The sequence below is a fragment of the Diceros bicornis genome, chromosome 23 (genome assembly GCF_020826845.1).
Source record: "Diceros bicornis minor isolate mBicDic1 chromosome 23, mDicBic1.mat.cur, whole genome shotgun sequence".
Taxonomy (NCBI): Eukaryota; Metazoa; Chordata; class Mammalia; order Perissodactyla; family Rhinocerotidae; genus Diceros; species Diceros bicornis.
In genome coordinates this window covers 11,586,198-11,610,720 of record NC_080762.1, presented here as the reverse complement: position 1 = coordinate 11,610,720, position 24,523 = coordinate 11,586,198, and the positions used below count along the sequence as shown (strand labels likewise).

At 38.8% G+C, this 24,523-nt stretch overlaps 1 protein-coding gene across 4 annotated transcripts in view; it reads left to right on the top strand.

Annotated features, from left to right (window-relative positions):
* NCOA7 (nuclear receptor coactivator 7) overlaps nucleotides 1–24,523 on the top strand; it is a 149,857-nt gene that overhangs the window by 82,009 nt on the left and 43,325 nt on the right. For 2 of the 4 annotated variants that reach the window (XM_058566351.1, XM_058566350.1), the window contains exons 4-10: nucleotides 4,456–4,535; nucleotides 8,075–8,182; nucleotides 12,330–12,443; nucleotides 13,017–13,142; nucleotides 14,674–14,858; nucleotides 19,062–20,089; nucleotides 20,743–20,911. In XM_058566351.1, the coding sequence (XP_058422334.1) occupies nucleotides 4,456–4,535; nucleotides 8,075–8,182; nucleotides 12,330–12,443; nucleotides 13,017–13,142; nucleotides 14,674–14,858; nucleotides 19,062–20,089; nucleotides 20,743–20,911 (1,810 nt within the window). Of the gene's footprint in view, nucleotides 1–2,857; nucleotides 2,957–4,455; nucleotides 4,536–8,074; nucleotides 8,183–12,329; nucleotides 12,444–13,016; nucleotides 13,143–14,673; nucleotides 14,859–19,061; nucleotides 20,090–20,742; nucleotides 20,912–24,523 lie in introns of those variants that run through there. The other 2 variants (XM_058566353.1, XM_058566352.1) reach the window with 2 other exon arrangements.

The following is a 24,523-nucleotide window of genomic DNA, read 5'->3' as shown; positions in this document are numbered from 1 at the left end:
AATCTCCACATATATTTGACTTTTCCAGTTTCTTTTTATAGTTGATTTCTAGTTTCATACCATTGTGATCGTAAAAGATGCTTGATATGACTTCAGTCTTCTTAAATTTATTGAGACTTGTTTTGTGGCCTAACATGATCTATCCTGGAGAATGTTCCATGTGCATTAGAAAAGAATGTGTATTCTTCAGTTTTTGGATGGTGTGTTCTATATATATCTATTAAGTCCATCTGGTCTAATGTGTCATTTAAGGCCAATTTTTCCTTATTGTCTTCTGCCTGAATGATCTATCCATTGATGTAAATGGGGTATTAAAGTTTCCTGCTATTATTGTGTTACTGTCAATTTCTCCTATTATGTCTGTTAAAATTTGGATACTCCTGTGTTGAGCACATAGATATTTACACGTCTTATGTCCTCTTTGGATTATTTCCTTTCTCATTATGTAATGCCCTTCTTTGTCTCTTGTTACAATTATTGTTTTAAAGTCTATTTTGTCTGATATAAGTATTACTGCGCCAGCTTTCTTTTCATTTCCATTTGCATGGAATATCTTCTTCCATCCCTTCACTTTCAGTCTGTGCATGTCTTTAGGTCTGAAATGTGTCTCTTGTATGCAGCATATATGTGGGTCTTGTTTTTTTAATCCGTTCAGCCACCTTGTGTCTTTTGATTGGAGCGTTTAGTCCATTTACATTTAAAATAACTATTGATAAGTATGGACTTATTACCATTTTGTTACTTTTTTCCTGGATGTTTTTGTAGTTCTTTCTTCTTCTCATGCTCTTTTCCCTTGTGATTTGAATACTTTCTTTGGTGTTATTTTGGATTCCCTTCTCTATTTTTTGTGTTACTATAAGTTTTTGGTGTGTGGTTACCATGATGTTCATATATAATAACCTATGTAAATAGCAATTGTATTAAGTTGATGGTCTCTTAAGTTCAACCTCATACTAGAAGCCCTATGCTTTTACTCTCCCCGCCCCTACAATTCATGTTTTTGACATCATATTTTACCTCTTTTAATTTTATATATCCCTTAACCTCTTATCGTAGATAAGATGATTTTAATACTTTTGTCTTTTGACCTTCATACTAGCTTTATAGGTGGTTGATCCACTACCTTTACTATATATTTGCTTTACCAATAATATTTTTTCTTTGATAATTTTCTTATTCCTATTTGTGGGCTTTTCTTTTCCACTTAAATAAGTCCCTTTAACATTTTTTGTAAGGCTGGTTTAGTGGTGATGAACTCCTTTAGTTTTTGTTGTCTGGAAAACTTTTTCTCTCTCCTTCCATTCTGAATGATAACCTTGCTGAGTAGAGTATTCTTGGTTGTAGGTTTTTTCCTTTCAGCACTTTGAATATATCATGCCACTCCCTTGTAGCCTGTAAGGTTTCTGCTGAAGTCAGCTGATAACCTTATGGGTTTCCTTTGTGTGTAACTTGTTGCTTTTTTCCTGCAGCTTTTAGAATTCTCTCTTTATCTTTAATTCTTGACGTTTTAATTATAATTTTTCTTGGCGTGGACCTCTTTGGGTTCATCTTGTGTGATGCTCTATAGTCTTCTATATGTTTAATACTCTATATGCTTGATGTTGTCCAAGAGGTCCCTTAGACTGTCCTTGTTCTTTTTAATTCTTTTTTCTGTTCAGCTTGGGTGATTTTCTCTGCTCTGTCATCCAGATCATTGATCTGTTCTTTGTCATCTACCCTGCTGTTGATTCCCTCTAGTGAATTTTTTTATTTCCATTTATTGTATTCTTCAGCTCTGATTCGTTCTTCTTTGTGTTTTCCAACTATTTGTTGAAGTTCTCACTGTGTTCATCTATTTTTCTCCCCAGTTCAGTGAGCATCCTTATGACCATTAGTTTGTACTCTTTATCAGGTAGATTGTTTTTCTCTGTTTCATTTAGTTCTTTTTCTGAGGGTTTGTCCTGTTCTTTTGTTTGGAACATATTCTTTTGTCTCCTCATTTTGCCTACTTCTCTGTGCTTATGTCCATGTATGAGTAGATCAGCTTTCTCTTCTGATCTTAGAAATGTAGGCTTATGTAGGAGATGTCTTATGGGGCCCAGCAGCATGCTCCCCTCTTGTCACCTATGCCATATGCTCCAGGGGTCTCGCCTCTGTGGGCTATGTGTGCCTTTCTGTTGTTGCAGAGCTGCTATTGCTGCAGGTATGCAAGTAGGCTGGGCTGGCCCTCAGGTTGGCTGGGTGTGAGGCCTGGCCATGTCTGGCTGCTACTGGCTTGTTATTGGGTGGGATAAGCCCCCAGCATGGCTGACTGCGAGGTCTGGGAGCACCCAACTACTGCGGTTTGCTGGTGAACACATCAGGCCCCCAATGTATCTGATTGTTAGGCCCACGTGTGCACGACTGCTGCAGACCCCTGGTGTGACTGGCTGTATGGTCTGAGAGTGGCAGCGATCAGCTGCCTTGGGTGTGCTGGTGCAGGGCAGGCTTCCAGTGAGGCTAACTGCATGGCATGCAGCTGTTACTAGCTTGCTCTTGGGTGGGGCAGGCCTCTGGCGTGGACTGGCTCTGCAGCCCGGCAGTCCGGCTGCCTTCAGGTGCACTGATGGGTGGGGCAGTCCCTCAGCGCAGCGGCATGCAACTGTTTCAGGCACGTTGGTAGGCGGGGCAGATCCCCTTTGTGGCTCTTTGCAAGGCCCAATGGTGCAAGTCTGCTGCATGTTTGCTGGTGGGCGGGGCTGGTCCCTGAGACCAGCTGCCTGTGCTGCCTGGTTGCTCTCAATTGCCTCCAGTGCTCTATTAGGCAGGGCAGGTCCCTGCACTAACAGGCTAGAGGAAGAATTCCAATGGCACCTGCCAGCATCTGTGTCAGCATGGCTGAACAAGGTCACAGTAATGGCTGCCGCTAGTGTCTCAGTCCCTAGGAAATGGGCCCAGCCACCTCCTGCCTCTCCAGAATGTGCTCCAAGCTGACTAAGTGAGTCTCTTTTACCAATGGACTATGCACTTTTCTATCTGGTGTTTTTGTGCTGTTTTCTGGGTTGAGTGAGTCTGTGCCTGGGCCTTTTAAGAGCAGGTTTTTCTTTCCCTGAAGTTCTGTAGTTTTCTGATATATTCCCTGTTGGTTTTCAAAGCCAGGTATTTTGAGATCTCGTCTTTTTTTTTTTTTTTTAAAGATTTTATTTATTTATTTTTTCCCCCCAAAGCCCCAGTAGATAGTTGTATGTCATAGCTGCACATCCATCTAGTTGCTGTATGTGGGACTCGGCCTCAGGATGGACGGAGAAGTGGTTCCTCGCTGCACGCCGGGATCCAAACCCCGGGGCCACCGGCATCGGAGCGCGCGCACTTAACCACCGAGCCATGGGGCCGGCCCGAGATCTCGTCTCTCTTGTGCTGGATCTAAGGGCTGGTGTGCCTAATGTGGAGCTCAAATCCCCTGCATCTCCGGGAACAGCTCCCTACCTTTGAGATCGCTCCCAACTGTAAAGTGCTGTGGCTAGGGTGTGTTTTTTTACTCAGCATGGCTGTATCTCTGCTTTTTGCACTACTCTCTGTCTTGTCCTTCATTGTGGGGGTTCTTTTCATCCAGTTTCCAGATCTCTCTTAGAGGAAGTTGGTCCACAGGTAGTTGTAGGTTTGTTGTGTCCATGGATGAAGGCGAGCTCTGGATTCTCCTATGCTGCTGTCTTCCAAACTTTCCTTAATTTTCAATTTTCTGATCACGTACAAGTTAGAGCATTGTTTCATAGTTAAATTTTATATTCTTTTTGTCACTTATATTTTTATCCGTTGCAGTATGTCTCTCTGGTTTTCTATATTTGGCTTCATATATCAAGACGTATTTAACCATAACAATTAAGTTCAATCACACGCAGCTGCCAAAGGTTGACCATTTTTGATCTATAAAAAGAGCAAAATCTTTAGTTCATCTTACTATGTTATTGGACATAGGTCTTTCCAAGTTTTATTAGTAGTAGTAGTGTAGTAACCATATGCTGTGACATATAGCATTTTTCTCCTTTTGGATTTTTCCTTAGGATAAATTCCTAAGCAAAGATTACTGAGTCAAAGAATGAACATTCTTATGGCTATTGTTACATATTGACAAATCACTTTCTAAAAAGGCTGTACTGTTTTACGTTATGCGTCATTTATATCATAACTACACTGGTTTTACTCTTTCATCATCATTATACATTATCATTCAAACTATTATTTTAATAGTTTAATGTGAAACATTACCTCATTGTTATTTGTACTATTTGGTTACAGTTAACATTAATCATTTATTCAAGTGTTCGTTGACGAACAATATGTTTTTATGCACGTGGTCTATTTGTGCCCTTAGTACATTTTTCTGTTCGTGTCTTTTTTTTAAGTCAGTTTGAAAGTGGGGTTTTAATATACTGTAGATTACCCTATCCTCAATTACTGAAACTGAAGTTATTCATTTACATACATTTTATTCTTCAGATGACAATCAAAACAAAACACATGATAAAAAAGAGAAGAAGATGGTGGTTCAGAAGCCCCACGGTACCATGGAATACACTGTAAGTATAAACAGGATGTTGTGAATGTTTGTTAATATTACTAGATTTACATGTTTCTCCCTGACACATCCTGCCCCTTAGCTGCATTCCTCCTGTATAACCATAAAATAATGAAGCTTCTTAAGACTTGTTCTAGGTCATTTCTCTTCCCTCCTTATTTTCTCCCTGGGCAATCTCATATGAACCTGTGACTTGAATTACCTTTGATGTGCCAGTGACTACCAATTTTAGGTCTACATCCCATACATCATTTTTGAGTTCCAAAACCATAGATTTAGTTACCTACTCAACATATTCACTTAGACCCCCATGCTTGGTCCTTTTTCAAGAAACAATGGTTCCATCATCCATACATTTGTACAAGCCGGAACCTTATCCTTGACATCTTCCCCTTACTCTCCATGTTCAGTCTTACCTTCTGTGACCATCTGGCAAGTCTAGGCCAGATCTTGTCATTTCACTCTTTCTAGAATCATGTTCCTTTACATAATTTATCTCAATTTAACATTACTGAGTCACTAGTGTGATTGTTATTTTAATGTCTGTCTTATTCCTTAATTGTTATTTTAATGTCTGTCTTATTCCTTAATTCACCTATCCATGGAGAGAGACTAGACCCCTTTTTGGTCACCATTGTATTTCTGGTACCTTGCAGGGGGTTGACCTCCACATTGTTGGATCAGTAGGTGAATAAAGCTATGCATGTGTCCATGACTGCTGCTCCACACTGTGTGCCACGTGTTCCTCTCTCTCACTGCACCATGAGCTCCTGGAGGCCAGGGCTCTGTCTTGTTTATCCTAGACCTGGCACAAAATGGCACTCAGTTATAGATCTGTTTTAATTCACTCTGAGATGGCTTTGTCGAGGAGTGTTCTCTGACTTGTAAGAAGAAATTAAGTGCTGTTGCCATTGCCTGGTCGTGTTTTCCTAACGTGTATTTATTTTATACTCATTACTTGTGTGCCATGACAGCTCTGTATAAGGCAAACAGCAAGACCTGATCCCTCCCTGGCATTTCTTCTGGAATGTGAATCTTCTCCAGGCCTCTGTAGAGTCGCACTAAAGAGCCCTGGCACAGGCATTTCATGCTCAGTGCTCTGTGAACATCTCTAGACGTCTCTCTCTGGCTTATAGGTGTAGTCCTTTCCAAATCCTTTCCAAAAAGGATTTGGGTGATTATATATCTCCCATTGCCACTGTTTATAATATGTTGTTGACCCTGTAACACCTAGCGCAGTGCCTTACCTCATAGCAGGCACTCAGGAAGTGTTGGATTATTTATCATTAACAACAATATTCGTTCTAAAGCCATGTGTGTGTCCAGCAGTGTGATTCACAAGCCCCTTCAAAGAAATGAGAAGTGTTTGTTTGCTAGGAGACACTTCACATAGCATATACTAAGCAACGCAGTGAGAGTAAAAAGCAACCCCCAAGTTCATTACTATGAACAGGTCATCAAATTAGTCATACAGCTATGTCCACCTGTTTGATTTATATGTTATGGAGATTAGTTTTACTTGGCAAATTATGTTGTGTACTTGTCATTGGAAATAAAAGGTGATTCGTAACTTCATGTTTAGAGAACCATGCTAGCACTTATGAGATTGCTCATATCGCTCTTGAGCTATGGATGTTCAAGCATTCTGGCTTAGTTTTAAACCTTTAGTGATACCAGCATCTTTCCCAGGTCTGTGGCTTGGTTCTGTATGTATGTCTGATCCTTTACTACCAACTCCAGATTGTTATAGTTTTTTTTTTTTTTTTGCTGCAGGTTCCATGAGCTAACATCTGTTGCCAAATCTTCCTCTTTTTTTTTTTTTTTTTGGCTTGAGGAAGATTGGCTCTGAGCTAACACCTGTGCCAGTCTTCCTGTATTTTGTATATGGGTCACCGCCATAGCATGGCTGATGAGTGGTGTAAGTCCGCACCCAGGATCTGAACCCATGAACCCCAGGCTGCTGAAGCAGAGTGCGGTAAACTTAACCACTATGCCATGGGGCCGTCCCCTGTTAGAGTTTTTCTCCTTCTCTGAACCCCCTGTATGCAGTATCTTCTACAAGTTTTTTCACAAAAATGTGAAGCTAATTTATTGATCACTTGCCATGTAGTAAGTGCTATGAAGCAGAAATTACAATTATGTCTGTTTCATGGATGAAGAAACTGAGACACAGAAGTTACGCAAATGACCTAAAGTCACACAGCTAACAAGTGGCAGATCTGGAATTCAGATCCAACAGTCTGGCTCCAGTCTGTATTCTCAATCTGTGTCTTGTCCTGACTCTAAATCCTGAAAACCCCTGAATTTGAATATATTATATAAATGTATAATATTGGAAAATATATATTTTAAAACATTTTTTTCATTTTTAGTAGAGATGACTTTGCCCAGAGGTAGGAGCATATGTTGTTAAGTTTTCAATGATTTTTTAAAAGACATGTATTTATATCCTAACTTGTTCTAGAAAGGCTTTGAGGTAATTATAGTGTAATCCTAACTATGAACTTTATTAGCCTGAGACAGTTCGTCTAGTTGATGGGTTTCTGACAGTAGGGGCAGTGGGGAGTTTAATTCTACAGCTGTCTTTTCATCAGTCCACAACCTTCTACAGCTACCTCACGTCTCCTCCAGATTCAAGGCTTACCTGTGGAGCCAGTTCTACTTATAGGGGCAGCCACCCATCTTGACCCAGAACTATAGATGGGAACTTGTCAGTGGCATTCCCCAGAGTGACCTCCCACTAACAAGTTCCATCCAGTGACCCCGGCCAGACAGGGAGTCTGTCCTGGGATATTGACCTGACCACAGGAGCAGACTTCTTTTTGGGGGGAACTTTTTTACTGGGAAGTTTCTCATCTTCTCGCTGCCTGTTTATTCCTATTTTCCCTCTATTGGAGAAGAAAAGAAACATACATACCTGGGATGTATATCCCAAGTTATATAGATTTAGAGAACAACACTAATTTGGCTGACCAAGGGAAACTGTCATTTTAACGACAGGGAACAATTATTGGTAGCTAATCTGAATGTCTTGTAGTTTTCCCTGCCACTCACTGTATTCATTCATCAAATATTTGAGTGCCTGCTCTGTGTTGGGCACTGTGGGGAAAATGACCATTAACAGGCCACCATGCAGGAGCCTAAAGTGCAGTAAAGACACGGGCAGATCGACAGAAAAATGCAAAGGGAAAGTAGTCCCGTTTTCCATATGGGGGTGGTATGTGTGTGTGTTTTATTTCTTTTCATCTTACAGTTTTATGTTATATGTCATGGGCTTCTACTCCATGCACTTAAGTTGTGCCAAAGTAAGTTTAGAAATCTATTAGTGCACAGTGAAATCTGAAGGTAACAGAACCCAGAAATGAATAACATTTAAGACTTTTCTTGTTAAGAATTGAGAATATATTCACTCTATTTCCTAATACATCTGGATGTATGTATTACTTTTTTATTCACTCATATCACAAATAATGTCTATCAAAAGGAAGTTTGTGGGGGTTTTGCTTTGTGTATTAAATCTTGTTTGTTTGATTATTCTAGGCTGGAAGTCAGGACACCTTGAACTCTATAGCACTGAAGTTTAACATCACTCCCAATAAATTAGTGGAAATGAATAAACTTTTCACACATACTATTGTTCCAGGCCAGGTAATGATTTTCCTGTTAAATATTACTTTAGAAATTTGGCATTCATCTTTTATTACCATTTGTAAAAATGCCTTACTATGGGTGTCACAGGATTATTATCAATGATAAGGTGCATTGGTTTGGTCTTTACTCTTCTCTAGGTCCAAGAATTCTAAACGTACTTGTGAACTGTTCAGAGATGAATGCTTTGCAAATGATAACACAGTTTACTTAACTGTCATTAGTTTATGTTGCAGGTGTTTCTTAGGGCACCAAGAGAAGTGAAATTAATGTGACTTTTGTCCCTGTAGAATATCTGTAGAAGACAGATATTCTTAGAATGTTTAATTTAGAATTGCAAGTTTCAGTTTATTCCATTCCTGGGGTACACTATGGCTATCAGTTTATTTTAAATTAGGCAGAATTTTGTTTTGATCTGATACCATAACAAAAATAGTCATTCTGGCAAAGGCCGAGACATTCAGCAGGACTGTCAAGAAAAGGCCACACAAATTTTTTCCTCAGGTTTTCACTACTTTATTTGTTAAACGGAATGAAATTGACAGATTGTGTAATTTTGCCACTCTTGGTTAATCCAGCAAATTTTCTTCAGTACCTTCTAAATAATAAGATATTCTTGTATTTCTACTTTAAAACTACATTTAGGGCTGGCCCCATGGCTTAGCGGTTAAGTGCACGCGCTCCGCTACTGGCGGCCCGGGTTCGGATCCCGGGCGCACACCGAGGCACTGCTTCTCCGGCCATGCTGAGGCCGCGTCCTACATACAGCGACCATAAGGATGTGCAACTATGACGTACAACTATCTACTGGGGCTTTGGGGACAAAAAGGGAAAACAAAAAAGGAGGGGGATTGGCAATAGATGTTAGCTCAGAGACTGTCTTCCTCAGCAAAAAGAGGAGGATTAGTATGGATGTTAGCTCAGGGCTGATCTTCCTCACAAAAAAAAAAAACAACTACATTTAGCTGGTAAATGTAAGTAGCCCAGTCATTGGCGGACCCTAGGCCAGTGGGCCAGGTTTCCAGTTCTATCCACAGAACTGCTTGGTTGCCATGAGCACATACGTGTTCTGTTGTTGGCTTATTTGAGCATCTTCCTGCATCTCTGCATTATAGTGATGTTTAATTCTTTCAGGAGAGATACTACTACTTTTAAGTACAACTTCATTCAGGGAATGGTGATCTTGTTGTTTGCATTTCTTTCAAGGGCAGCACGTGAAGCCAGTAGGGCATAAGTTGGCCAGTTTATTGTGCTTTTAGTGTTTATGTTCTTGTCAAAAGGAGAACTTAGTATACTTCTGGTACCAGGTACCTGAGCAGAAATGTGTGTTCAAACTTTTCAAAAATTAATAAGTTTTCATCTCTAGGAAAATTAATGGTTGATTTCAATCTCTTTTTTGGGTTTTTTTTTTAATGACCTGGGATATTGTTGCATAATGTGAACTGACCCATAGTGAAGAGCCTAGCCATATATTTACTAATTCAAAGCTGAAGACTATAGTCACTGAAATTTAGTAAAATAATTTAGGATGATTTTTTATTTTTTTTACTATGTCCATAAACAAAATATTGGTACTAGATTAGGTTCCAGTAGCCAATAGGAGGTATAAAGACTGTTTTAATCTGCCTACTATAATGGTAAAAATACCAGAAACAGGAGCCCCAGATCTTTGTTTCTGACTGGCCGTGTAGTAGCTATTTGACCTGGACAAGTCACTTCCTTTTTGGACCTGAGTTTCCTAATCTCTGAAATTAGGCCTTGGGCTGCATTATCTCAGATGTCCCTTGTAGCCTTCGCTGTGCTGTCCAACCCTCATATACCTGTTAGCTGTCCCAGGCCCCAGCTGTACTCATGATTTTGCTGGCAAAGATAAGAAATTGAGAAGAGTGAAATTGATTGAGGGGCTTACAAAAATTGTAGATGACCTTTCGCTGTCAAGGATTTTTAAATACTCTATCTTGGTGCTTGAGGTGTAGGTATCCCTCTCATCTCAGTAGATCTGATAAATCAAAACCAGTTTTATCTGTTCTGGCTCCAGAAAACTTGAGACTCACCCTTCCAGAGACTGATTTGATGGTTATATTGAGGTAGGAAAGGAAGCTGGTCTGGCTGGGTGAGTGACACATGTAAGAAGTGACTTTTCAGAGGAGGTTACCTGGAAGCTTATTGAACTAAATCTTACTCTAGACTTTTTGTTGCTTCAGAAGACCAAAAACAATATCAGACAAACTTAAAAAGAAGTAACTGAGGCATAAAAAATTTTTGGAAGATCCTGAGTTTGGCTATTAGTGCTGAAATTTCTATCAAATTTGAGAACATGTACAAAGAAGATACTTTTTCAAGTAGTTTATCTTGAGCACATTCAGAAGTTACCTTGCGGATAGCTGGTTTAAGACGTTTTTATACTCATGGGGCACCTTGGCTACACGTGCTTAGAAAAATTTCTAGGCTAAAGTAATGACAGCGTTGTTTTATGGTAAAGAACTTGAGGACCTCAAATCCCCCATTTGCCTATGTTTTGGAGCAGACCCAGAATGATTTTCTGAAGCCAATAGGAAAACTTCACTCCTGCCCACAATCCAGGCTCACATCCACATTGAGGTAGCACATTTTCTGGCTAAGCTTCCCAGCGTTCACTTGTCACCTCTGTCTACAGTGCAATGAACTGTTTAAGCACAGGAATTGCCCCTTTGATTTGGCATTTAGAACACGTCAGACAATAGAATCTCAACGTATGTTGCCTAACGCTTGTCAAGAGCTCAGATGCAAAAAAGATGTGAATGGAGGATTGCTTGGAAGAAATGCCATCCGTTCATTCCTCTAGTCTAGATACATAAGATAAATAAGAGAGCTGTATACCAAGACCACATAATTTACGCTCTTTGTAAATTGCTTTTATGGAACTTTGAACCTTGGCGTTTGCCTTTGACCCACATTGAAGACGTAATAAAGAACAGTCCTCTAAAACTGGTTATTGTATTTGCTGTCGATGTGTCAAGGATGAACAGTTCAGTCTAGGACACTCCTTAAGAGACTTAATGGAGAATATTTGTACTTCTGAGAAACTGATTTGTTTTTATCTTATGGAAATTGAATTCTGCTAACTAATGACGTCTATCCCTTTGCATTGGTTATTTGGAAACTTAGAGCCAGTTTTATGGGCCACCTCTCAAGAAGTGTTTGTTCATTTTGGAGCACATATTTTCCATAGTAATCAGTCCACATCTTATTTCTCCTTGATGTTTTTCCTAGCTTTATCATAATGTGTCTTTTGTTGTTGCCTCAATTTTTTTCTGGATTGAAGAGAGATTTAAATAACTCAAGTTAAAACAGAGATATGACTGGAAGGATGGGAGAGCATCGATAATAATATTGAACAGTTGTTATGTGATTAGTTCTGAATTCTGTTTTATAATATTAGAGGTCATCATTTTCAGACTGTACTTGATATATGCCAAAATGTAGCATGTCTCATTAAAAGAGTATTGAATGACAGGATCATAATAATATTTCGAGAACTAGGGCGTTTTGCAGAAAGAGACTATTTTGTACAATTTGGGGGATTTTAGTTTTTGGTTTTAGATAACCCAGACAATGATGGAAGAGAAATTATTGAGATTATTGATTCTACCTTGTATAGTTTATCGTATAAGGACTCACTACGTTAGCACTCAGCCTGCTCAGACTTAGCAAGCCTGGATTTGTTCCATTTCTTCCTGACACAGGTGTTATGTTTAGAAGCATTCCATGCTGCTCTCTCCTCTATTCCCTTGTACTGTTAGTATCCTTCCCTGGAAGACTCTTCCCTCCCTATCCAAATCCTACCTACTGTTCAAGGCTTCACTTGGACCCACGCGTTTGACTTGACCTGCCCAGAATTTGCACCCACCTTGATCTCCCCTTTTCTGAGCTCTGGCAGTGTCTACAGGTGTGTTCTGTACCTTTTTCACTGCACACATTCATATTGCTGAGTATCATTTCATGGATTAGTCTAGAAGACCCCAAGTTGCGGATGAGTTCTGTGAAAGCCAGCTTGGTCTTAGTCATGCACCTAGCATGGTACTGTGCAGAGAATAACTGATCTAAACACTGTCTAGTGGTTTGCCTGATTCTTGGTACTCAACCAGCTTTTCTTTCCCATTCTCAGGTTCTTTTTGTGCCAGATGCCAACTTTCCTTCCGGTACCATAAGGTTATCATCTTCCAGTCCTGGTGCTACTGTCTCTCCTTCATCATCAGATGCAGAATATGATAAACTGCCTGTATGTATGTCATTCACGCACTGATGTTCATATTTATCAAAAATATTTTTTGGGTTCTATATGCTATTTTTACAAGATTTCATCTGAAATTCCCCTCAAAGGGGTGGGGTTAAGTAATTTGTCATTAGTTGAGAGAATGCAAGCTAACCAAAAGAAACTTGTTCACATTTAGGTCTCAAAGGCAGAAATGCATGCCTCATTTACATAAAAGTATGTAGTTAAACTCTCAGTGAGACCGATAGTTTATTTGTGCTACTTTTACTCCTTTTTCTGAAGGATTTGAAGCATGAGTCAAATACAAATTCTTTGATTTAGGTCATTTTCTAAAGACAGTGATGAGCCATTTTTATGGGTTCATACAAATACACTTGTTTTTTTTTTTTTTAATCTTGGTTTGATTTGGATACTTATTGTTATATTTGTGATAATTTTGAAGGACAAAGAACATTTGCTTTTTTTTACGTTCAAGTCAAATAGAAACAGTTACAGGGAATTTATGTGGCTTGATTTATATAAATAATCTGTTTTAAAAAAGGGCTTCTATTTGATTTTGGAAATTTTTGCTTTCTAAAGGATGCTGACTTAGCAAGAAAGGCCTTAAAACCTATTGAAAGAGTCTTATCATCCACTTCAGAAGAAGATGAGCCAGGCGTGGTAAAATTTTTAAAAATGAATTGTCGATACTTCACCGATGGAAAGGTATATGGCAATGTAATTGTTTCCTTTTCTTGGGATCTATGGAAAACTAAACTAGGTTCCAAATTTCTGAAGGCAGGCTACATTAAAATATCTTACCCGTAGTTTCAGCTTAAGATTTCGTGGCTGTCCATTAGTTTTCCCCTGATGGATCCTTGGCATGTTACTTGCTGAGGGAATAGTGATCATTGAGCGGAAATGTGATTCTTTGTGACCTTGGATTTATGACTTTATCTTTCAGTTCTTGGCCTATAAATTGTTAGGGAGACAGTATAGAATGTGTTTAACAGCAAATTCTGGAGTCAGACTCACTGAACTTAAGTTGAAATTTAAATTCCAACTCTACTACCCACTAGCTCTGAAACCATGGGCAAAGTATGTAAATTTCCTAAGCTTCCATTTTCCTCATCTATAAAATAGGAACAATAATAAATTTAACTAATAGAGTATGGTAATTAAAAGAGAATTCATGTAAAGAGCTTAGCACTTAACCTGGAAAAACAGTAACCTCTCAACCCGTTTGCTGTTGGAGATGCTAGTATGAAAAATGTCTGCTATGTCATATTTTTAGTTTTTTAGTGGTTGGAATTTTTTACAAAGAACAAATCTGACTTCTAGTGAGCCTCTTAAAAAAAGGGTTATGTTGATATAAAGTGAATTCCTGTGCTCGTAGTAGAGACTTCATGCCAGGTTCAAATGGTAGGAAAATACATTATTGATATGCACTTAAAAGTTTGGCCACCAAGAATAAGTAATGCATGAAATGGAAAACTTTTCACAAAGATGATCACTAAACTCATTAACAGTACTAAAATAAATTATTTACCTAAAGAGAGTCATCTGTATCCTGCTGTCCCTGGCAGATAATATAGACCTTGCGGCCAGCAAGGTCTATAATGTAAACTGACCAAGCTTCAGCCTTTTAAGTTCCCACCAAGCTACTGTTTTCTGCTTTTAATTTCCATAGTTCAGCTATTTTCGCTTCTGGCTGCAAAAACTTCATATTCCCATTTGTGTTGAATTTTGTTGGATGTAGGCTTTCTAATAATTTTAGAGAAAAATAGTAGGACTGTTCTTTGGCGGCATGACTCTGAGACAGCCGCTCCCTTAGCACAGTACCACGCACTTGCTGGACACGTGGTGCATATGTGCTAAGTGAATTGTGAAGCACTCAGTTCTCAATCAGGAAAGCTCTTGGGACAGCCCCTCTCATTTTACAGACAGGGTTGGAGAATCTGAGACATACATGTGTACTCCAAGATCCTACCACAATTGTACTGATGTGGCAGCTGTGCCAAAACCAGGCTCTGTTGATTGCCATAGCAAGACAAGTCTGTTTTCTCTGCCTCACCACACAGCACCCAGCATTGCATTTCTTCAGCCTGATTTTCCAGCCCTCATGGAGGGGATGTGATTGTCATGTAGGATCCTGTGGTTCACAAAGTCAATGGAATGGCAGCATGAGTTCATCAAAGCTGCTGTGGTTGGTTGCATCTTGCCTGTAGTGATTCTGTCCTGTGCCTGTCTCCTGCAGGGTGTGGTCGGAGGTGTCATGCTTGTCACTCCTAACAACATCATGTTTGACCCTCACAAGTCCGATCCTCTGGTCATTGAAAATGGCTGTGAGGAGTATGGCCTCATTTGCCCCATGGAGGAGGTTGTTTCCATCGCACTCTACAACGACATTTCCCACATGAAGATCAAAGATGCCTTGCCGTCGTAAGAGACATTTCTTTGTTTACCAGGAAAAAAAAAAGGGGGTGTTGGGAGAATTAAATGGAGTTAAAAAGTGAGGGCATTGGAAGGAGTGAGAGATTGGGTAGAGGTGAATCTGAAGTTGGAGGATTTGTCCACTAAATTTTAAGAAGATAGAAAAATGAGAGGAATGGAAGTGATAAAGTCAATGATAGGGAAAAATTGAGCATATAAAGATGAAAGGAGAAAAGCAAAAAAGCCGGCATATAAAAATGGTATTTGTTTGGCTTATTTTTCTGAAAAACAATGCATTTCTTAATGAGTTTAGGAAAGAAGATGTGGAGTTTCTCTGAAAGAATTTCAGTCTGATTACCAGACTAAAATGGTGAGAGAGACTAAAGAGAGACTAAAATGGTAAAAGAAAATGGTGTTGTCTTCTTGGTTTAATTGTTAAGCAGAGTTATGTTCTTCTTCATTCAAGCTCTGGGAGAGATGCTCTTCCCAACTCATGTCTTCCCTTAGTCCTACATGGAGAGAGATTGGAGTGGATGGTGCAGGGGCCACTACCCCTGTAGCCAGGTGACCTTAAGTGGTGTGAAGAGGGAATAGTACTAGTTCGTTTTGTCTCTGAAATGTAGGTGAATCTTACTTTAATTCTAATTACTTTTGGCTTGTTAAGCTGAGTTTTTTGTAAAAAAGAGAAGGAAGCTCGCCATGAAGAAAGAGAGTTAAGAAAGCTCAGCAAATGGATTCCTTGTAGGGATAATCTGATTCTTGTCATTTTGTCAGTGTGTCTGTTTCTCTATGCTAGCTGTAAAAATCTTTAGAAACTCTTCGTGGTGATAGGAAGGTAGAGGCAAGCAATGGGTCTAGCAGTACAAAGGGAAACTAGCCCTTGGCACTCATGAAAAGTAGGGAAGATAATTAAGGAGCTAACCCAGACACAGAGTCCTTAGGGGGTTTATGCCAGCAGGTTCCCCTGGACTCCTGCAGCCTGTGGCGTCTGATCCACTTGGCCCTTACCGACTCCAAGCCACTGAAGAGACCACCAGAGCCTAGGCACTGAGGTGGTTCTAAATTCAGCCAGAAGCATCCAAGTGAGAGGTTTGGGAGGCCATGTAGCAGGCCAGATGTTCTGCATGGTGATTAGGTCTGGAGCCACACTGCCTGGGTTCCCTGGCTCCATAACGTACCTGAGTTACTCAATCTCGAGCCTCAGTTTTCTCATCTATAAAATGGAATTAATGGTATTCTTCAGCTTATAGAGCTGTTATAAGAACTAAGTGCATTGCTATACCAAAACTCTTAGAAAATTGCCTGGCACCAATAAATGTAGGCTGTTATTATTTGAACCTTCAATTCACATCTGAAACTCTGTTCATTGTTCTGTGGGAATCTTGTTATCTGTGCAGATTGAGGCTTCTAATGCATCTTAGTGCAAACCTTTTGCCTGGCAAGGATATGAAGATGAGTGGGTCATGGCCCCTATCCTGTGGTCTCCTGGGTGTAACAGACAGGTGGATAGCACTGTAAACACAGAAGTGCGTGCAGCAGTCCATGGGAACCCATGTGAGGCGGTATCCAACTGCCTTGGAATCTTAGGTGAAAAGGAGGAGAGGAAGTGAAAAGAGTTAGTTTTGGAAAGAAGGAATGAACCTTGCATTCTCTGTGACAAGAGGAAAGAAGATAAGACTAAGTAAAGATGGAGTTGACTTTGGAAGTGGACGACCAGGTAAATAGGGGCATTTCTTGCCCAATGATGGCTTCTAATGGAGTAGTACTATTGCCCATCTTCAGCTCAGGATGTCAGGTATTCTTTTTACTAATAGAAAGGGAAGGTACATCTTTACAGAAAGATTTCTCTCAATGTTGAGATTGTGTTTATTGATCTGGGATACAGGGCTAATGCCATAGGTGGGGGGAGAGAGAAGAGTTAAGAATTGGCTCGTAATGTGTTGAAATTGTTTCAGAGTTGTGCATTGATTCCTGCCTTGGATGCAGCTATATAAAGACTTTTCAGTCTAATGAACACTGTGTGCACCAGTGAGCAAAACAGCATGTGTGAGTGGAATCAGTGTGAAATGAACTTAGTATTGACTTCAAAATTCCATCAATTGTTTAAAAGTTTAAAACAGTTTAAAATTGCATTATTACTAAAAGTTGTGTGGTAAAACAAGAAGTACAAGTTATCTAGCTGCACTGTGCAAATAGTTTTTAAAAGTGTGTGTGTGTGTGTGTGCGCGCACGTGTATGTGTGTGTACAATCTCTGCGTCCTCACTTTCAGGCTGTGTATTTTTTATGTAGGACATTTTGTAACTCCAGCTGCCACAGACACTAGGAAGGGAAAACCTGAAGAGATTATTGATCATCATTAGGTGCCTGGCCATGTCTAGAAAACATTAACAACAGAGCCAGTTGACACCGCTACGTACTTTGCCCTAGCAGTGCTTGGCAGCTGCAAGGCAGAAAAAGCAGATGGCTAAATTAATCCCAGCTTGGATTAGGTAGAAGAAGAAGAAGGGAAGAGTGGACAAGAAGGTAATAAAGGAGGCTGATTCCAGTTTAGTCAAATGTATTCGGTGTGGGGGTCAAGCTAGGTAGAGAAGGAAGAGATGAGAAAGGGACTTAAATGTTCACGGAAGGCAGTTTTGCTTATTAACTAAGTATGTGAGAAGCTGGGTTTCTTTGTTATGGGACTTCTTATAGCCTTTAATATGCCAAATTAAATTTTGGGTCCTAAAGTGGAAATTGTACCACATTATAGTAACTTATTTGACTGTCGGATTGAAGTGTCTTTTAACATCTCCTGGAGTGCTTATAGAGCTGTTATAAGAACTAATGCATCGTGTAGAACATTTTTGTGTGTGCAGGTTCCTGCAGAACAGAGACACTGTCACAGCATCTTTTAGCATATGGCATTTAGGGGCTCAATGAATGCTTATTGAATTGAAATGAATTATAAATTAAAGAGGCTTTTTAAAGCATTTGTCAGAGCCTAACAATTACGTAGGCTTTCATTTTCTATTGGAAAAAGCATGGATGTTCCCATGCAAGTGATTTATAAAATAACTTTGGGGAGATGGTCTTGTAACTTGAGAACTTCCTGGTACTTTGTAGCTTTATTGTCATAATTATTTCCAAGCCAGAATAATAAAGTATTACCTGAATATGATCTAGCCTTTTTAGAGAATTTATTTTTGAAATCTGAACATGTTATTTTTAAAGAGGGTTTTTATATCTCTGTGTTTTAACCCAGTATCGACACTAAGGTACGTGAAAATACGGGTTAATCAAGATATTTCCAGTCATAGTTGAAAAAGTATGTTTCGTGACCATTTATTTTAAACTGTAGAGATCATGTTTAATCATGTGTAATTCAAATTTGGGTAGTGAAGCATCTGTGACTAAGGAAAAAATAATTGACTGCATTCCAGGACAATGTGTTTCAGCTGATAAGCCAGTTGGCCATCTCCATAAAGTAAAATGATATTGCTATAAAATGAAAGAGTTAAGAAATTTAAACTTATTAAGAAATTTAAACTAAGTATATAAGTAAGAGTTTATTTGATTTACTTTTCTGTAAATATTTAAACTGTAAAATGGAGCGGGTGCTGTATATCCACAGTAATAGTGGAAGCTTCCTCTTGCATTTCCCTTGGGAGTAGAAGGATATCTATTATTAGAAGCATCAGATCCTGAGTCGTGAGACCCAAAATTAGGGTTCAGGGACAGTCATTTTACAGAGCAGTTAAATGAGTAGCTACTCAGTCAATGAGCTGTTCAGAATTAATGTGGTTGGTTTATATACTATTTTATAAAAAGGAAAAAGTTTGAATATTTAAGGAATTTTAGTCATACTAAAACATTTCCTCCCCTTTGTTCTTTCCCTCATGAAGATCAGAAACATTATGTCATCATTAAAAATCTAGTGGGTGACATCTCCATGTTCATAATGACTTCAAATACCATTCATGTGCTTCTAGTAGGATGTGCAGCTCTCATGGCTTTTTGTTTTGCCACTTCTTATAGTTGATTTATGTTTCATTTTGAAGTTAATTTCTTGATTTCATTTCTTTATTCTAAAATCATTTAAACATAAATTTAAGTTGTGGTATATTTATGTTTTGATTTTGGTTGGGTTTTGTTTTGATTTTTGCCTTTCCTCCATTTTGTTTTTGGTTTTGTTTTTAACATTCCATGTGCCCCCATCATTTTTCCCCCGACAGTGACCTACCTCAGGATCTTTGTCCTCTGTACAGGCCTGGAGAATGGGAAGACCTGGCTTCAGAAAACGATATCAACCCATTCAGTAAGTTCAAATCTCTCAACAAGGAAAAACGACAGCAGAATGGAGAGAGACCCATCACTTCAGATTCCAAAACAAGACCTTTGGAGAAGTCAACAGAATACACACATACAAAGCCCTCAGACAGCTCTCTGTCAGGAAAGTTAAAGAAACTGGAATCCTATAGAGAGGCAACCACTGGATCTACCACAGTAACTAATGTCGGCAAGGAACCTTCTGACACTCGGGCTGCATTTGAATCTATAGCCAAAGAAAATTCCCTTTTAGGGGAAGATGATGACTTTGTTGACCTGGAAGAACTTTCTTCTCAAACTGATACTGGAATGGACAAAAGAGACACCTCGAAGGAGTGCCTTTCTCTGGACTCAGAGGAGCTAAGGAAGACTAAGTCACAAATAATCAGTTCTGCTATGGAAATGCGGGTGCAGTCAGCCCTGAACTTTTCAGGAACAGAGAGTGATGCTGAACTGAAGGGAGCCCTAGATTTAGAAACCTGTGAGAAGCAAGATATAATGCCGGAGGTGAACAAGCAGTCTGGTTCCCCAGAAAGCCAGGTGGAAAACACACTGAACATACATGAAGATCTAGATAAAGTTAAACTCATCGAATATTACCTTAATAAGAACAAAGAAGGGTCACGGTTATCTGATAACTTGCAGAAGGCAGAATTAAGTGATGACAAAAGTATTGAACCAGTGGGAATAGACATCACCCTTAGTAGTTCTCTTCCCCCAACTGAGGGCAGTAAAGAGCCAGACAAAACTTGGGTGAAAGAGAGAGCACCCCTTCTACTGCATCTGGGCTCTTCTACAGAAGAAAAGATGAGTAAAGAGTCTCCAGACTCCTCTTTGAAATCTGCTCTGGACAACAGTTGCCAAGGCGCACAAATGGATAATAAATCTGAAATTCAGTTATGGCTCTTAAAGAGAGTTCAGGTACCCATTGAAGGTAAGCCATTTTTCTTTAGTGTCTTTATATTCTATTGTATAGTTGCCTACTAAAACTTGCACATAGGGTAGCAAAAGTAGTACCATTGTTTGAGAACAATGTTTTCTCAATAGAGCATATCTTTACTGATACATTAATAATTGGGAAAAAAATTAGCAATATGCAGTATCTGTTTTGGAAATTGAACCACATAGATTTCTATTTCAAAAGTAGTTTGCCTTTTTTCTAATCTTTCCAATAACTTTCCTCTTTTATTTTGAATTTTTAAATTTAAAGGAGTTTAAAATGTTTTTGAAGACATTTCAGTTCTAAACGGAATTGCATTATGGTGTGATCAGATCCTCAGTACCATTCATTAATATGTATTCTCGTGGGTTGTCACAATTCTCTACTGTTTGTTATTGTATTGGTTTTTATGCTTATTCCTACTACGTAGCATCTCATGCGATGTAAACCAACCTGAAACATCCAAAGCTTTTTCCTTTTGTGCTAAAGAAGGTCTGAAAGATTTAGTCTTAATGTGATGATGTTGTTTGATGTTTCTGCCATGTTCTGACTTTGCGTCACTAAGAGGGGATTGGACACTATTCTTTGTAAGTTGAAAGGTTTTACTGTCGCCAATATTGAGGAAGATTTTTCCATGTGTGTTTCAGATATACTTCCTTCAAAAGAAGAGAAGAGCAAAACTCCACCCATGTTTCTGTGCATTAAAGTGGGAAAACCAATGCGAAAATCCTTTGCCACTCACACTGCGGCCATGGTCCAGCACTATGGCAAACGAAGAAAGCAGCCAGAGTACTGGTTTGCTGTTCCTCGGGAGAGGTGAGTGTGGGCTAAAATGGAAAATCTGGTGGTCAATTAGATTCTAATTGCATCTTGATTTTTTTATTTAATCTTAAAATACTTAATTTTACTCGAATAAGAAATTTCTCTTAATGTACTTTTTAGAATTTATAGAAGGATATTATTTGAGTAGCTTTCTGCTAAAGGATGGTTTCAGGATAGCAAATTTGAGATCATCTTACGTACCGTGTGGTGAACCGCTTTCATAACTTTCTACCCAGTTGAGTTTTAAGTGAAGGAAAATGTAGGTATTCTCAAATGCCAGTAATTGGAATTGCCCTTCCATTGAGAATAAAGGAGCACGGTGGAGCAGATCCAAACCCCTCTAAGTGCAGTAGAGAGGCATGATTGTAATTTTTAAGTGCTTATTATTCTGGGGGAACTAAAGATTGCTTTGGCCTTCTGGAGGGAGTATCTGTGACTCAGCAGCATAAGAAACGTGACATGAGATCACCTGGGTGGGTTCGAGGGGCTGTATACCTCTAAGGAGATTTGTATTTTTAAATTACCCAAGAAAAAAAATTTATTGGTTTTGTAACAGTCTAGGATAGCAGGGATGGTGGCATAGAAATTCTTCAGCAGTATATCACTGAGGACATCTTTATAATAAAAATAATTGGAAAACATTATTTTTAGAAAAAATAAGTTTTTCTTTTGTATATATGGTAGAATACAAGACCTTTAAAAGATCTTTGTAAAAGACCTCTACAAAGGCCTTGCAATTACTTTTCAAAATTGTTAAACCCACACATTTTTCCTTTTCCTAACTAGTCGTTGAGCATCATCATTTGGGCAGACTTTTTGGCTAACACACCTGCCAAGAACAAATGCACTCAGTGAGCTTCCTTAAGCATGAATTGTTAATAGAGCAAAATGAAATTATAAGCAAGGGCACACCTTCTGGCTGATTAGTACCCAGAATGATAATTCTCATCGAGAGAGTTGCCTTTTAATAAATTATAATTTAATGTGGAAAATAATTAACAGCATTTTAATTAATGAATTTGCTAATATCTTTTCCCTTTCTTAGACACACACCCACCTTAACATGCACATTGAACCTAATTTGTTTTGCATTTATGAAATGGATTCCTCTACCTGTGCCTGCAACCCCCACAGTATCTCACTGAAATGATAAACTAGGGGTACTTGGAGATAAAAAGAAAATGTCTGTCTTTTATTATTTAAAAATGTTTTAGCAGAAGCAATGTAAATTTCTGAAGCCCTGTTAAAATCAGAGTTCTAGAATCAAATTCACAGCTGGACAATACCTTAGAGGTTAGGCCATTTCCTGATTTTATAGGCAAGGAAAACACAGCACTGAAACTTTCAGCTACATTGTGGGTTGTGGGGACTTCCCAGGTCTATCAGAAAAACTACTCATCATATATGTCACTTTTTCTCTGGGAAAATGTGTTGTTTATAATATAAGGAAATTGGGTTTTTTTCAATTTTATAATCTTTAATGAGACTGTGTGCACCAAGGACTCTTCTAAAATAATTTTAGCAATCCCACACATGTAGTTATGTTACGGTCATTCTTTAACCCAGAAGAAATCTGTATGCTGAAATGGTCCTTCTCTTTGACCTCTTATACATGTGGCTTTTGTGAGCTTTTTCAAGTAGGTCACTTTTGAATTCCATTATGTTGTATTTTATAGTGTCCATGACTTATTTGTCTTTGGCTAGCAAATAACCTGACACACTTAGTTTTCTTTCTTGAACTAATTATTAATCAACCAAAGATTTTCTGGGAGGCATTATATCTCACTGTGCTGATAAATTTTTTTTTGTGTGTGTAAATGTTAGGAAATTTTGTTTTAATTGCTCTTTTATGTACTTCTATGTCTACCTGCCTTAGAAGAAGCCACTTTTTAGTTTAAGATTGGGAAAGATGGAGGAATCCTAAAGTTAATTCCCACTCAGACCTCCAAGTGCACAGTAAGAAATAAGAAAAATTCATTTTGGTTTCCAATTGATGAAATTCTTCAGAACTGAAGGCTCAATGAAGTCCTTAAGGAGCCGAGAAATGGCAGGCAATGATTTTCTCCCTCTGATAATGATTTCTAGATTCCCTTGCTGCATCAAACTGAGTATTCCTACTTGTCTTTCTATTTAATGGATCCTGGCATGCATTGGAGTTTCAGCTCATCCCAGCAGTGGCTCCCTTTCTAGGTTACACTGTCTTCTCCGAGACCTTTTCTAGATGTGACAGCTTATTCTCATTGGCAGGTATCTTTGACTCGTGCAATGTACGAGAGCTCCATGTCACAGGAGAATAATTTTGATGTTGACATAACTTCACAAATGTGTCTCACTATTCTCTCTTATTCCTAATACTTTTTTTAAATGTTTGGGTTTTTTCCCTTTTTGTTATTATTACTAAGAAATTAACTCTACCAAAACATTCCTTCTTCATTTACAATGTGCTCTAAGGCTTCCTTAACACCATCACTGAATGAATAGTCTACCAAGTAAGAGAATGGGAGGAGCTGAAGGCAGGGAAGCAGTGACGGGGCCCTGCACGTAGTCTGTCTTTATTGCCTCTGTTTTTAGTCGGGTTTTTTCCCTGCAAGCCTTGTTACTAAATTTACATACTAGAAATTAGAGATGTGAAGTAGTTAAAAACTGCCTAGATATATAATAGTTTTATTTAACTTGGGAGAAGTTGTCAGAAGATCTAAGACCACCATGGATCCAGAAAAGGTAGTAGTTTCTTCTTGCACACTCATATACTGCTACTTGTGACATGTGCACATCCACTGAGGATCGAGTTCATATCAACTTTAAACCCTCCCTGTCTCCACTGCAGCTTGCAGAATCATGTACTTCTCTTGAATCACCTGAAGATGACAGTGGTGTGCTTGGAGGTTTGCCAAGTGTCCAGAACTGGACTTACAAACCTGGGACATCCAGGCTTTTCCTGCTCTCACTGGGTGCTAATTTAAACATGAGGACAGTGGATAATTCTACCTTACTTTAATCGTCTAGTACAAGATTTCTCAACTTGAGCACTACTGACATTTTGAGCTGCGTAATTCTTTGTCCTGTGCATTGTAGGATGTTTAGCAGCATCCATGGCCTCTACCCGCTAGATGTCAGCAGCACCTTCCCAGTTGTGACAACCAAAAGCGTCTCCAGACATTGCCAAATGTCCTCGGATGGACAAAATCACTTGACATTGAGAACCACTGGTCAAGTATTTGACCATTAGACTGAGGCCTATACACCATTCTGAAAGTAATTGTGAGCTGTAATAGCCAAATAATTTAGGGATTTGATTACTTAAAACTTTATTCTATTTGATTATATTCACAGTATTTACTTTGAATATTTACAAATTTACATATACTTTGTTTCTTTTACTAAACCTTAATTATTTTTGCAAAAGGATTTTTGCAAAAAATTTTTTAACTTAGCTATTAATCTGTAGTTTTGTATCTTTAAAAACAACACTATTGCTCCTAAAGGAATATTTTATCTGGAAGGTAATCTAAAATTGATAGAGTACGACAAGTAATAAGGTTGTTGGTATTACAAGCATTTATTTTTCACCTTCACTTTGCACAAGACTGTGCTAGAAGTTATCTG